Genomic DNA, 13,003 nt, shown 5'->3' on the forward strand with positions numbered 1-13,003 from the left:
AGCTCTCTTCAGTATAGGAGTGGCTCTGCTGGATTATGATAACTTGTGTCTTTAACATTTTGAAGAGCTGCCATTTTTTTTTTTTTTTTTTTTGCAAAATGCCTGCATCATTTTATCTTCCTACCAATAATTATTGAGGGTTCTAATTTCTCCACATCCTTTCTGACACTTGTCATTTTCTTTTTGGTTACAGTTATCTTAGAGCATGTGAAGTGGTATCTTGTGGCTTTGCTTTGCATTTCCCTGAAGGCTACTAATGTTGAAAAGTTTCTCATGGGTTTACTGGACATTTGTCTATCTTCTTTGGAACAATGTCTGTTAGAGTCCTTTGCCTATTCTTAAGTTGGGTTATCTTTTTATTGAGTTTTAAGAGTTCTTTATCTATTTTAGGAACAAGGTAGACCATATACATTTAATGTGATTATCGATGGGGTTTGGTTTAAAACTACCATTTTGCTATTTGTTTTCTATTCTCATTTTCTTTTACATATCTATTTATCATTTGGATTCACTGAGCTTTTTTTTACTATTTTTTTATAATATTTTTTTCTTATGTTATTTTAGTCACCACACAGTACCTCCCTAGTTTTTGATGTGCTGTTCTATGATTCATTACTTGCATATAACACCCAGCGCACCATGCGATACGTGACATCCTTAATACCCATCACTGACTGGCCTATCACTGAGCTTTTAAAAAAATGTTTTATTTCATCTTCAGTATTACCTTATTAGCCATGTCACTTTATTTTAACTGTTTGTCAAGCATTTAGAGAATACATCTTTAATGGAGTACATCATCAAATAATGTTATACCACTGCCTGCATAATATAAGAATCTTTCCAACTTCCATCTTCTTCCTCCCAGTCTCTTGGTTATTATTTTCATATGTTTTATTCCTGCATGTTATCAGTTCCACAGTGCATTACTATTGTTTCTGCTTTAGGTAGTCACAGCTGCTTTTTGGGAGATTGAAAACCCACTGGCACAAGCATCATGATATTTTTGCCTTATGTAAAGAGGTTATTCTATGTGGACAATCTGTTAAGGACAGATTGTAATTTTTTGCTTTGAATTTTCCTGAAACATAGAAAAGACAAATGAGGAGGTGTTGAGTCAGATATTTCTGGAAACTTATTGAGTTCCAGGCTGCCTGCTGGGCATTTTGGGAGCCTGTGGATTGACAGCAGTTCATTTAGGATTCATGGGTGAGGTTTCATTTGTCAGTGGACTTGGACTCTCTGGTGGATGTTGCAGTGGTTAGTACAGTGACAAAACAAACTGATGTCCTGATAATTGCCAAAGGTTTGGAACTCTGTCCACATTTGGATGCTGCTGGTTTTATTGTCTACTTATTAAATTGCTAAATGACAGAGATAAATAACAGGAAATTCATTGAAATGGAAAACTCATAATAGTACCCCTGGGTATTCATTGATGGCAAATTCCATTCTAGTCATCCAGTGATCACTTCAAAATCCTGTGTCAGGCAGAGGCAGATAAAAATCCCAAAGCTTTCAGGACTGCAATTCACCCTGTGTAAAATTGTGTGCTCTAGGATTTTCCATCCTGGGCTTCTGTAACGGCATAAGAGGACAATTGAATCAGGAGGAGGTACAAGAGGACAATTGATGTCAGTGGGAAGTCTCTTTCAAACAAGCAAGATAAGTCTGTGAGGTAATGTGACTGATTATACGTTGGAGAATATTGCTTTGGTCTTTAAAAGAGAACCAGAGTTTAATAGAGTTAGTGGGTTGATCGATTTGGTTTGATGACACTGAGTTTTCCTATCCTCTTCCTGCCTCCCCTTTATCAAGTAATAATGACTACTGTTGCTTATTTAAGGTAGATGTTGAGGGAGGGAGAGGGAGTATAATAAGATCTTCAGGAGAAATTTATCCTGGGAGTGATAGATGAACAGTGGTCTCCCTCTCTACCTTAACTTTCCTAAACCTAAACCACATTCCCATCTTTAAGACAATTGCAAGGGAGGAAATTGTATTAGTCAGGGTTCTCCAGAGAAGCATAACCAATAGACCCTCTTTCTGACTATCTCTCTATCTCCAAAATAAATTGTATATACAGAAAGAGAGAAAGAGAAAGAAAGAATGAGAGAGAGACTGAGAGAGAGAGAGAGATTGATTGATTTACTTGAAGGAGTCGGCTCATGAGATTTGGGGCCTGGCCAATCTGATGTCTGCAGAGCAGGCCAGCAGGCTGGATGTTGGCCAGAGTCAGTCTTGCAGTCTTGAGTCTGGAAACACGATTCCAGACAATTGTTACTGTCTCCTTTGTGAAGCTATTGTGGGGATTGCAGTGACCTTGGGTGAAAGGTGAAAGGAAAAGGCAAAGGGCAGAAAGGGACAGGTTTTCAGGGTCTTTCAGTGCTTTATGAAGGATTTCAGTATACACAATACACATTAATATACCCAATATGGATATCTAGTGGGGATTCTGGTCCTTTTAATTCAATTACTCCATAGTAAATAAGATTTCTGCTGATTTCCTTAAAAACCTGGGATCAAATTCTTTTTTTAATAATAATTTTTTATTTTATTATGTTGGTCACCATACAGTACATCCCTAGCTTTTGATGTAAAGTTTCATGATTCATTACTTGCGTATAACACCCAGTACACCTTGCAATACGTGCCCTCCTTAATACCCATCACCAGATCAAATTCTTACCTGCTTTCCAGATTATGAAAATTAAGTCAAGTGACCCGCAGGAAGTGTACCCACAGTTACGATAGATCAGTTGGTTAAAGGGATAAAAAAGAGCAGGATCCAAATGTTTTTAAGATTAGTACTAGACCTATTTATTTATTTACTTATTTACTTACTTACTTATTTGGCTTCACGCCCAAGGTGGGGCTTGAAGTCGGGACTCTGAGATCAAGAGTGGCATGCTCTACTGACTGAGCCAGCCAGGTGCCCCAGAATCCAAATTTTCAGATATATTGCCTGACAAAATAGGTCTTCACTCAGTAATGTTCATAAGTTCAACAGGACAACAGTAGAACTGAAGACTGGTTTTCTTGGCACACCTTCTCAAAAAAATTTATATTTTCTTTTTTCCTCCATCTTTCTTGAGATGTAATCAACAGACAAATAAAGATTGAATGTGTTTAAGGTAGCCATGTGATTTGATAAAGATGTACATTGTGACATGATTACCATGATCAACACACTTTTATACTTTGTTGATGCAAAATTTTAAGCTTCAAGTTAGTATTTGCTTATATCTCCTAATGTATGCTATTCATTTGTATTAACTAAAAATGAGTATTTTCCTTATATACGAAATGTTTGTTGAATGAATAAAATGGCTTTTGATGAACAGATTTTGGAACCTGCTCAAAGACAGTTCTAATGGTGCCCAGAATAATTATTGATCAAAGTGGAAAAGGCAAGTAGGCTTAGTACTCTACCTTACTTGGCTAGAAGAAGGCAGAAATATTGAAAAGGACAAACGCAAAATTAACAGAGAAGGAAGGAGCTTGAAAAAATCCAGAGACCAAATTAAAAGGTCTTGAAACTACTTTTTTCTAAAGATTTTATTTGTTCATTTGACAGAGAGAGAGAGAGAGAGAGAGAGAGAGAGAGAAAACACAAAAAGGGGGAACTGCAGAGGGAGAAGCAGGCACCCCGCTGAACAGGGAGCCTGACTAGGGGCCCCATCCCAGGACCCAGGGACCACGACCTGAGCTGAAGGCAGATGCTCGGCTGATTGAGCCACCCAGGCGTCTGCCCTAAGGGTGAAATTATTTTAACAGAAAACCAGGTACTAATGTCATAGTGTTTTAAAACATTTTGCTTTCTCTCTGTTTCATTTCAGAAGGGATTATGGAAGTAGTGGAAGAAAGAACGTGATAACAGTTAGCTACATCAGCCCTGTGTCATTGAAGAACATTGGTGAGTTTTACCACCTCTTCACTTGCATTGCCTGCCATGCCTTCTGTGGGGTATGTACCCGTATGCATGTGTGTTCATGGTCCTGAGCAAGACCCATTCTCAAACACTTGTCTGTTATGTTGCGAGAGTGTGTAGTATTTATACATTTAGTAGAAGGCCTGTTAACTTATAAGAATTATTTTAACCTCTTTGCTGTCTCAGGACTCAGTATACTTTTTCAATGTGTTGCTTTCTGCAGAGGCACCCCTGCACCCCCAAGATACCACAAATACACACACCCTCTAAGATTCCTCAAAATGTCTAGGATTATGCCTTGCCACCTTTTAGATTTTGCCACAGCACCTGTTCCTTCTCTCTAGTCATCAACAAAGTCATAGAATTATGGAGTGTTGAGGTTGGAAGGGATCAATACCATCACTAGCACAGTGCCTGCTAGGCATTCACAAATGTTTGTGAAATGAATGTCGAATAAGATACACTCTTTCAAAGAGAGAAGGAGTCTCTTCTACTGGCAGATGGTCATTCAGTCTTTGCTTGTTTGTGGAAGCAAGGGAGTCTTTATTACCACCAGACAAAGCCTGTCTTTCCTGAGCTCTGAAAGTCAGCATACAGATTCGATTTGGGCTGTTCTGGAGAAGAAATGGCAGAGTACAGCTGAAGCATGAGAGTTCTGCTCCCCTGGGCTTCCCGATCCAGTGTCACTCTCTGAGACATAACTCACCAGGACCGCATCCTTGGAATATCTGAGGGAGGTGCTTTTGAGTCTTTCTCTAGACACAGAGGAGGACACTATTTGGTTCTTACCTTAAAGCATCCTCACCTTTAAAAGCCTCAGAGAAGGGGCACCTGGGTGATTCAGTGGGTTAAGCATCTGACTCTTGATCTCCACTCGGGTCTTGATCTCAGGGTTGTGAGATTGAGCCCCACATCAGGCTCTTCCCTGGCGTGGAGTCTGCTTAAGATTCTCTCTCTCCCTCCCCCTCTTCCCCTCTGTCCCACCACCCTTAGAAAACAACAACAACAACAACTTAAGAGCCTCAGAGAAGTTTTCTTTCTCCACTTGTTTTGGTTGGCAGCTAGGTAGATCATATCATAATATACTATGAAGAATAAAATCTTTTTTTAAGAAAAGATTTAGTTACTCCTGTGAGAGAGAGAGACAGAGAGAGAGACATGGGGCTTGATCTCACAACCCTGACATCATGACCTGAGCGAAAACCAAAAGTCACACACGTGACCGACTGAGCTACCCAGGTGCCCCAGTAGTTATTGCTTTTTAGGAAAATTTCAATGTAATGGAAAACAGAAAGAAGTGGGGTTTTTTTTAATATTTCAGTACCATAAAATAGGCATGAAAGACTAGACATAAGATTTGATTGTATCAGCAAAGTTTTCTTTTTTTAAAAGATTTTATTTATTTATTTATTTGACGGAGACAGCCAGCGAGAGAGGGAACACAAGCAGGGGGTGTGGGAGAGGAAGAAGCAGGCTCCTAGTGGGGGAGACTGATGTGGGGCTCAGTCCCAGAATGCCGGGATCACGCCCTGAGCCAAAGGCAGAGGCTTAACGACTGTGCCACCCAGGCGCCCCCAGCAAAGTTTTCTTAAAGGTGGGGGTAACATGGCAGAAACAGTAACAAACCTGCTTGGACAGAGGAGTACGTAGGGGAAAAAGGAGGATTCCATACTGGAAAAATAAACAGGTATTAGTCTGTTGCAGGCTTTGGATGTACATTTAATTTGACAGGAAGAGTGAAATGGTGAAAGACTTTAGTTGGGAGTCATATTTTGGAAGATTAATTTGGTGTTATCTGTGGGTTAGACCGAAATGAAAAAAGCCAGCTAACTAGTGGCTAAGAGTTTTGGCAACTTAACTTATTCTTGTCAGATTCATGTATCTCATCTGCAAGCCAGGAATAGTAATGCCTATGCTATGGTGCAGTTGTGGTTAATAGGAATGTGTATATAAAACGCTGGGAACAGCTCCTGGTACATAATGGGTGTATTGTAACAGTCGCTATTAGGTTGCTCTTCTATTTTATATGCCCTGATAATAAATAAGCAATTCATAATGGAATATAGAATCACTTCAATGAGTTCTAGTCCTGTAATCTTAAAGCTAAATTACTTTCATGGCTCCCCCCCACCCCCCAAGGTCCTTTGAGAATTCATTGGATGGATGCTCTAAATCAAACAAGAGTGATTGAATTTGTCTCCTTGGGACTCACTGAGAACTGGGTGCTGGAGGTACTATTTTCTGTAGCATTCTCCATCACGTATGTACTGACCCTTTTGGGGAACACTCTCATCATAGTTACTATAGTTTTTACTCCACGTCTCCATACCCCCATGTACTTCTTCCTGAGCAATCTGTCTTTTATTGACATCTGCCACTCATCTGTCACTGTGCCCAAGATGCTAGAGGGCTTGCTTTTGGAGAGAAAGACGATTTCCTTTGATAATTGCATCGCACAGCTGTTCTTTCTACATCTGTTTGCTTGTGCTGAGATCTTTCTGCTGACCATCATGGCTTATGATCGTTATGGAGCCATCTGTGCTCCGCTGCACTATCCCAATGTGATGAACATCAGGGTCTGTGTACAGCTCGTGTTTGCTCTCTGGTTGGGGGCTGCTGTCCACTCTCTGGTGCAGACCTTCCTGACCATTCGTCTACCTTACTGCGGCCCCAACATTATTGATAGCTACTTCTGCGACGTGCCCCCTGTCATCAAGCTGGCGTGCACAGATACGTACCTCACGGGAATGCTCATTGTGTCTAACCATCTCCCTCACCTGTTTCCTGGCTTTGGTCACCTCTTACACGGTCATCCTGGTTTCTCTTCGAAAACAGTCAGCTGAGGGGCGCCGGAAAGCCCTGGCTACCTGCTCAGCCCACTTCATGGTGGTTGGCTTCTTCTTCGGACCATGTATCTTCCTCTACACTCGGGCAGACACCAGCTTCTCCATGGACAAGGTGGTGTCCGTCTTCTACACGGTGATCACCCCTCAGCTCAATCCCCTCATTTACACCTTGAGGAAGGAGGAGGTACAAAGTGCCATCAAGCATCTCAGACAGAAACAGGTTTTTTCATGAAGTCAGGCACACGATGGATTTGGAGTCACAAGTATAATTATGGCCATATCTTTAACGAGACAGTGGAAGAAAAAAAACAGAATCAGTAGATCAAATGGCACAGAGCAGAGCTTCTTTTTAAAGGGAAGGACTTATTAACTTTTACTTACAGAGAGGAAACGATCATGGTGGAACCTAAAGGAAAAAGAATCTGGAGCTCCCTCGGTGGCTCACTCGGTTAAGTGTCTGCCTTCGGTTCAGGTCAGGATCCCGGGGTCCTAGGATGGAGCCTGGAGTGCAGCTCCCTGCTCAGAGGGGACTCTGCTTCTCCCTCTGCCCCTCACCCCGCTCGTGCTCTCTCACTCTCTCAAATAAATAAATAAAATCTGAAAAAAAAAAAGAATCTGGAAAACTTTAAAGAAGCCTTCTGCCTTCACTAGTAAAAGATCACAATTTGGGGCATGGACTGAGTTTCAGGAACAGGTACACTTGTGAGAGAACTTATTTTCTTGATTTGTGGATTCTGTGGGTTATTGCCTCTGGGAAGTGATATCACACTTAGGTTCTATAAATTAAAGTGGTTTTAATTTTGCCTTTCAATTTAGATTCAAGGTGTTTATTTAAGCCGTCAATGATTTATAGTGGATTAAACTGTTACTTTGAACGTGATTCCTCATTCCTGCATCTATTTTGTATTTTTCATAATACTTTGATAAGATCAAGGTGGAAATGTATAAAGAACTTACTGTAAAATAAGGTTTATTGGTGTAGAATTTAGTTCCATAACATGCATGCATTTTAATTGGACAGTTTGAGGAATTTTGACAAAGGTATATATACACCCACATAACCATGTCTCCGGTCAAGATATAGGGCATTTCCATCACCCAGAGAGTTTCTTCAGTCCCTTCCCAGCCAATCCCTCTATCTCCACCCAAGCATGCAAGCGTCTGATTTTTGTCGCTATGAATTAGATGTATCTTTCCTAGAGCTTCATATCCATTGAATCATACAGTACGAACTTTTCTGTGCCTGAATTCTTTAGCTCTGCATGCTGCTTCTGAGATTAACCTATGTCTTTTGTGGGTATTAGCAGTTTGTTTCTTCTTATTGTTGAATAATATCTCATGGTATGGGTATGCCACAGTTGTTTATTCAATCATTTACTGGTGGACATTTGGGTGTTTTCAGTTTTTGGCAGTTGTGAGTAAAGTAGATATAAATGTTTATTTACAGGTTATTTTGGCCACAGGTCTTCATTTCTCCTGGGTAAATACCTAAGAGTAGAATTCTTGGATTATATAGTAAGTGTATGTTCAGCTCATAAGAAACCAGAAGGCTGTTTTTCCAAGTGGTTGTATGATTTTTTGAAGTTGTTTATCTTTAAATAAACTCTACCCCTGCTGTGGGGCTCGAACTCATGACCCTGAGATGAAGAGTCTCACGCTCCACTGACTGAGTCAGCTAGGTGCCCCCAAAGTGGTTGTAAGATTTTATGTTCTCATCAGAAGTAGAGGAGTTTAACATCCAATAAATGTTATTGTCAATATTTAATTTTAGGCCTTCTACTGAGGCCTAAAATTCCTGTGGTTTACTCTTCATTTTCCTAATTACTGATGATGCTGAGAATCTTTTCATCTGCTTATTATCCTTTCCTATATCTCGTGTTGTGATGTGTCTGTCCAAATTTTTACTCATTTATTATGATTAGTTTTTTCTTCTTGTCACTATGTTTTAAGAGTAAACAAAGTATTCTTTGTATATTCTGGATACAAGACCTTTGTTGGATATATGTCTTGGTAATATTTTTTCTCATGCTATGGCTTGCAGTTTTATTTTCTGAATGATATATTTTGAAGAGTGGAAGTTTATATTTGGATTAAGTCTTACTTATCATTCTTTTACTTTTAAGATTGATGCCTTTTGTGTCCTAAGAAATCTTCACGTCCCCGAAGTCTCGAAGATTTTCTCCTAGTTTCTTTCAGAAATTTTACAGTTCAGCTATAAATTTTAGGTTTGTGATCCATTTTAAGTTTCCTTTGATACATGCTGTGAGATGAGGGTTGAGATTAATATTTCCCATCTACCTAGATGATCCAGTACCATTTAAAAAGACTTTCTTCCCCCTTGCCTTATCTTGGCACATTTTTTAAAGCTGGTTGACCCTTGAGAGGATGTGAAAGTATTCTTTTGACCTCTTCACCGTCATCTCTCACCATTCTCTGCCTTAGGGTCTAAGCTGTAACCACACTACCCTTTCTGTGCTTGGACCAAGCCAGGGTCTTTCCCAAAACCTGCCATTTCCTCTGCCTAGAATGTTCATCACCTGTCTTTTTCATGCGTGCCTCCTCTTCATCTTTCAGATCTTAGCTTCTTCTTCTTTTTTTTTTATTTAAAGATTTATTTATTTATTTATTCAACAGAGAGAGACAGCCAGCGAGAGAGGGAACACAAGCAGGGGGAGTGGGAGAGGAAGAAGCAGGCTCATAGCGGAGGAGCTTGATGTGGGGCTTGATCCCATAACGCCAGGATCACGCCCTGAGCTGAAGGCAGATGCTTAACCGCTGTGCCACCCAGGCGCCCCTTAGCTTCTATGTCATTTGTCAAAGAGACCCTCTTTGCCTCTCCACTCTGAAGACAGTCTTTTCTAAATCTCTCTATCAACATTCAGTGTGTGTGTGTGTGTGTTTGTGTGTGTGTGTGATTGTAAGCCTGGTCCTTAGCACATAATAGGTGCTCGGTAAAAATTTGTCAAATGAATGAATAGTAAGTTATCCCCATTTCATTGCTCTGATGGCAGATTTTTCCTGGCCACTTGAGGATATCAGTACCTTCAGTGACTCAAAGTCTTCTTTCTACATGACTGAAGTCATAAGCAAACTCACTTGGTCTGAGTCACTGGTGTTTGCTGAGCCATTTAGGCAAGCATCTGAGTGAATGATGTAGTCAAGTGCTGCCCGGCAATCTAAAGGTTCATTTCAACATTAGTTACCACCCTAAGACAACAGCCCGGAGAGGCGACGTGGTGTAGTGAAAATAGCATGAGTTTGTGCTGATGCACTTGGCTTAATACCTGCCTCCAGCATTTCCTAGCTGGGTGACCTTGGGCATGCCGTTGGCTCTCTCTGAGCTTTCGTTCCATCATTGTAAACAAGCGTAAAACCTACCTCTCAAGTGGCTGTGGGCATGGAGTAAATATAGAGTGCCTAGAACAATTGCCAGCATATGAAAGATCCTGAAAATCACAGCTACTGGTATGATTGTCAAATATTGGACCGAAGAGAATTCATAAGTGGCAAAGCCCGATAAATGTTTGGTGACTTATTCTTTGCAAGGCATCTCTTGGATGTGGAGCACCAGGCCTCTTAAGAGCCTAGACATTGTCATTTTTTCCCTCTCTCCTCCAACCTCCCCATGAACTTGTTCAAGGCATTCTTCATGTCTTCATTCCTGAGAGTATAGACGATGTGGTTCCACAGAGGGGTCACTGCGGTGAAGAACACAGACACCACCTTGTCCTCCAGGAGGCTGGTGGATGGACGGGAATAGATGAAGATGCAGTGTCCCAGGAAGAGTGTGACGACGGCAAGGTGTGCTGCACAGGTGGATAAGGCCTTCTGCCTGCCTTCGGAGATCTGCTGCCTCAGGCTCACCAGGATGACTGCATAGGACACCACGAGGACCACGAAAGAGACCACCGAGATCAGCCCGCTGTTGGAGACGATGAGGATTTCAATGATGTGGGTGTCCGTGCAGGCCAGTTTGATCACCTGAGGCACATCCCAGAAGAAGCTGTCAATCTCATCAGGACCACAGTGGGGCAGCTTGATGGTGAGGGAAGTCAGCGATATGGAGTGGATGGTGTCCCCCGTCCAGAGGGCCACAGCCAGCAGCACACATACTTTCCAGTTCATCACTGTCATGTACTGCAGGGGTTTGCAAATTGCCATGTACCGATCATAGGCCATGACGGTGAGGAGAAAGATCTAGGTGCAGGCAAAGAGGTGCAGGAAGAACATCTGGGTGACACAGACCTCAAAGGGGATGAGCTTCTCTTCTGACCACGTATCTCTGAGCATCTTGGGGACAGGGACCGTGGAGTGGCAGACATCAATAAAAGATAGGTTACTGAGGAAGAAATACATAGGGGTATGGAGCTGGCGGTCATAGATAATAGTTACGACAATGAGGATGTTCCCAATCAGTGTCAGGACATAGGAAGTGAGGAACGCGGCAAACACAGTCATCTGCACCTTCTGATTGATAGATAAGCCTCTAAGCCGAATATATGTCACGGAAGTGGTTTGATTGAGTAGGTCCGCCTCTTCCATTCTCTTTGTTGGACACTCTGCAAAGAATTAGGAAAAAAAAAATAACACTTAGCATCTGTATCAATCATCTGGCCACTTAATTTCTTCTGTGTTTGCTTTTCCCTCCATCTGGAGCTTATGATCCAGTATCTTATTTTAAAAACCCCATTCAGCGTCTTCAGTCATGCTGCATACACAGTAGGCACCACACAGACGTTTTTGGGAAAATAGTGCAAAGAACCATGATTCACCAAGAGATATAAGGCAGCCTTGGAGAGCGGAGGGCTTATATTTACTCATAAATCTTTAGCAGAGAAGAAACCAGGCTTTTTCTACCCCAAGCCAGTAACATGTTCAAAGTTGTACACAGCCTGGCCTTGAGCATGGTTTTCTCCATTGTCTGTTGAGTGCATTTTTCACTCGTCCGAAGGACTTCCACCCCTGTGCACTCTGCCGTGACGCCCTGGTACTGTCATGTCAATGACCTGGTCTGTGGCTGGTAGACGCTTTTCCCCAGTCGGCTGGACAATGGGCAGTGTCGTTGGGGTGTCTTAGAAAGAGCTGAGAGTTTTCCTCATTTCTTTCTTTCCTCCCCTCCCCTCCTCCCTTTGTTTGTTTGTTTGTTTGTTTGTTTGTTGTTTTCATTTTATAGAGAAAATGAGGCACAGAGAGGTAAAGCAACGGGCTTAGGTTCACAGAGAATTGCAGTAACAGCTGTGTCCGGAGCACAGGCCTCCTGAGTCCCAGCCCAGGCTCTCTGTGCCCCCACTCTGACCTGAATCATTTATGTGACGGTTGGCATCATTAGGGCGCTAAGTGGAATGCGTCTTGGTGAGCTGCCTCTTCCTCTGCTAGGTGCACCCCACCAGCCTGGTTGGGCATCTGTGGGGTGTCTAGTCATTCTTCTCTCACTTGTCTTCATGTCACGGCCTGGATGCACCGTCTTCCAGGGGTGCCCACTCATGCATGCAGCTCTCTTGCTTCCTGGGGTCCGCTCATCCTGTGCTATCTTCTTCCCATCACTGGTCACTACTGGAGCGTTCCCTCATTCCTCAAGGGCAGGCTCTCTGCCAGACAAATGAATCAGCTCCACATTGCTTATGAAAAAGGACTAGGAACTCTATCTCTTCTGCTTCTAGTCATCTCTTCCTTCTCCAGCATTTCCTATTACTCATCGTGCTGGTCTTCTGCAGACAGGGTCTCTTGTGATAGTCTATATCAATAGAGGAAGATTAAGGTAGTGTCAAACTAGGAAACTAGCAAAGTAGAGTCATGGGAAAATAAGGTATTTCTGGGCCAGGAGAAATCTTTTAGTTAACATTTGAATTAAACTCATGGTGTCTAGAGCTTAGATTAATATTTATTGTAACATCTTAATGTAGTGATGGATTAACTTTACTCTTAAGCAGTTTTTCTTAGTGGGGGTGCCTGGGTGGCTCCGTTTGTTAAGCGTCTGCCTTCAGCTCAGGTCATGATCCCAGAGTCCCGGGATTGAGTCCAGCATCTGGCTCCCGGCTCAGCGGGGAGTCTGCTTCTCCCTCTGACCATCTCCCCTGTCCCCTCTCATGCTCTCTCTCACTCTCTCTCCCAAATAAAGAAATAAAATCTTAAAAAAGAGAAATATTTCTTAGTATTCACTTAAAGCTTCTGCTCTAGAAAGCTACTTTATTTCATTGTTTTCTAGATTTATTTATTTTTAGAGAAA

General features: G+C 41.9%; 1 protein-coding gene and 1 pseudogene across 1 annotated transcript; one reads left to right on the forward strand and one right to left on the reverse strand.

Moving 5' to 3' along the window:
• The first annotated feature begins 6,090 nt into the window (after positions 1 to 6,090).
• On the forward strand, positions 6,091 to 7,009 carry LOC113249439 (olfactory receptor 1509-like). The gene is given in 2 exon segments (XM_026490948.2): positions 6,091 to 6,695; positions 6,697 to 7,009. Coding segments are annotated over 2 exon segments (918 nt in total).
• A 3,362-nt stretch (positions 7,010 to 10,371) lies between these two features.
• Positions 10,372 to 11,319, reverse strand: LOC113249056 (olfactory receptor 4E1-like; annotated as a pseudogene).
• Positions 11,320 to 13,003: the final 1,684 nt, after the last annotated feature.

Source organism: Ursus arctos, unplaced genomic scaffold (assembly GCF_023065955.2).
Source record: "Ursus arctos isolate Adak ecotype North America unplaced genomic scaffold, UrsArc2.0 scaffold_17, whole genome shotgun sequence".
In the NCBI taxonomy this organism is placed as follows: Eukaryota; Metazoa; Chordata; class Mammalia; order Carnivora; family Ursidae; genus Ursus; species Ursus arctos.